At 59.5% G+C, this 568-nt stretch overlaps 1 protein-coding gene across 1 annotated transcript in view; it reads right to left on the minus strand.

Annotated features, from left to right (window-relative positions):
* Nucleotides 1–568, minus strand: part of TBX5 (T-box 5) — a 38,437-nt gene that overhangs the window by 35,245 nt on the left and 2,624 nt on the right. The window contains exon 2 of the mRNA XM_017746560.1: nt 272–447. Coding sequence (XP_017602049.1) covers nt 272–447 — 176 coding nt within the window. The remainder of the gene's footprint in view (nt 1–271; nt 448–568) is intronic.

Here is a 568-nt window from a genome sequence, read left to right on the forward strand (position 1 = left end):
CCCTTGCTCTTATTTCGGGTCCTATTCCCTGCCTGCCCCTCCACACCCCCCAGATCTCACACGGGCACATCCCCGCAGGTTCAGCGCCTGAGCACGACCTTAAATAACACTAAAGCAGGATGAGGCCCATGGCCAGGTGAGGCTTCGCCCTCGCGTGGGGCCTAAAGTAACCCAGCCACCCAGCTGGGGCAGGGAAAAACGCGGAGAAAAGGGGAAAATACCAACAAAATTAACAGTGACGGGGTTGAAGGAGAGGAGCATGGGTGCTTACCTGCTGGGTGAAGGCTGCTTGGGGTGAGGTGGGCGACTTGCTGGTGGCCCCGAGCTGCGTGTCCTGCTTGGCTTCAGCCTGGAGCTCCTTGGCCTCCGAATCCGCGGGCGTGCTGGGGAGCCCGAAGCCTTCCTCGCTATCCGCCATGTTACGAGCTTCCTTCGCCGAATCCCCCACTGCAGGCACACATCGGGAGAGAGCAGAGATAAGAGACGCACAAGTCAATGCTGACGTTTAATAAAATATAGATATTTCTACAGCGGGCTGGCTCCGAGCGAGCGCAGCGGCGGCCGGGGG

This window comes from Corvus brachyrhynchos, unplaced genomic scaffold (genome assembly GCF_000691975.1).
Source record: "Corvus brachyrhynchos isolate BGI_N302 unplaced genomic scaffold, ASM69197v1 scaffold19, whole genome shotgun sequence".
In the NCBI taxonomy this organism is placed as follows: Eukaryota; Metazoa; Chordata; class Aves; order Passeriformes; family Corvidae; genus Corvus; species Corvus brachyrhynchos.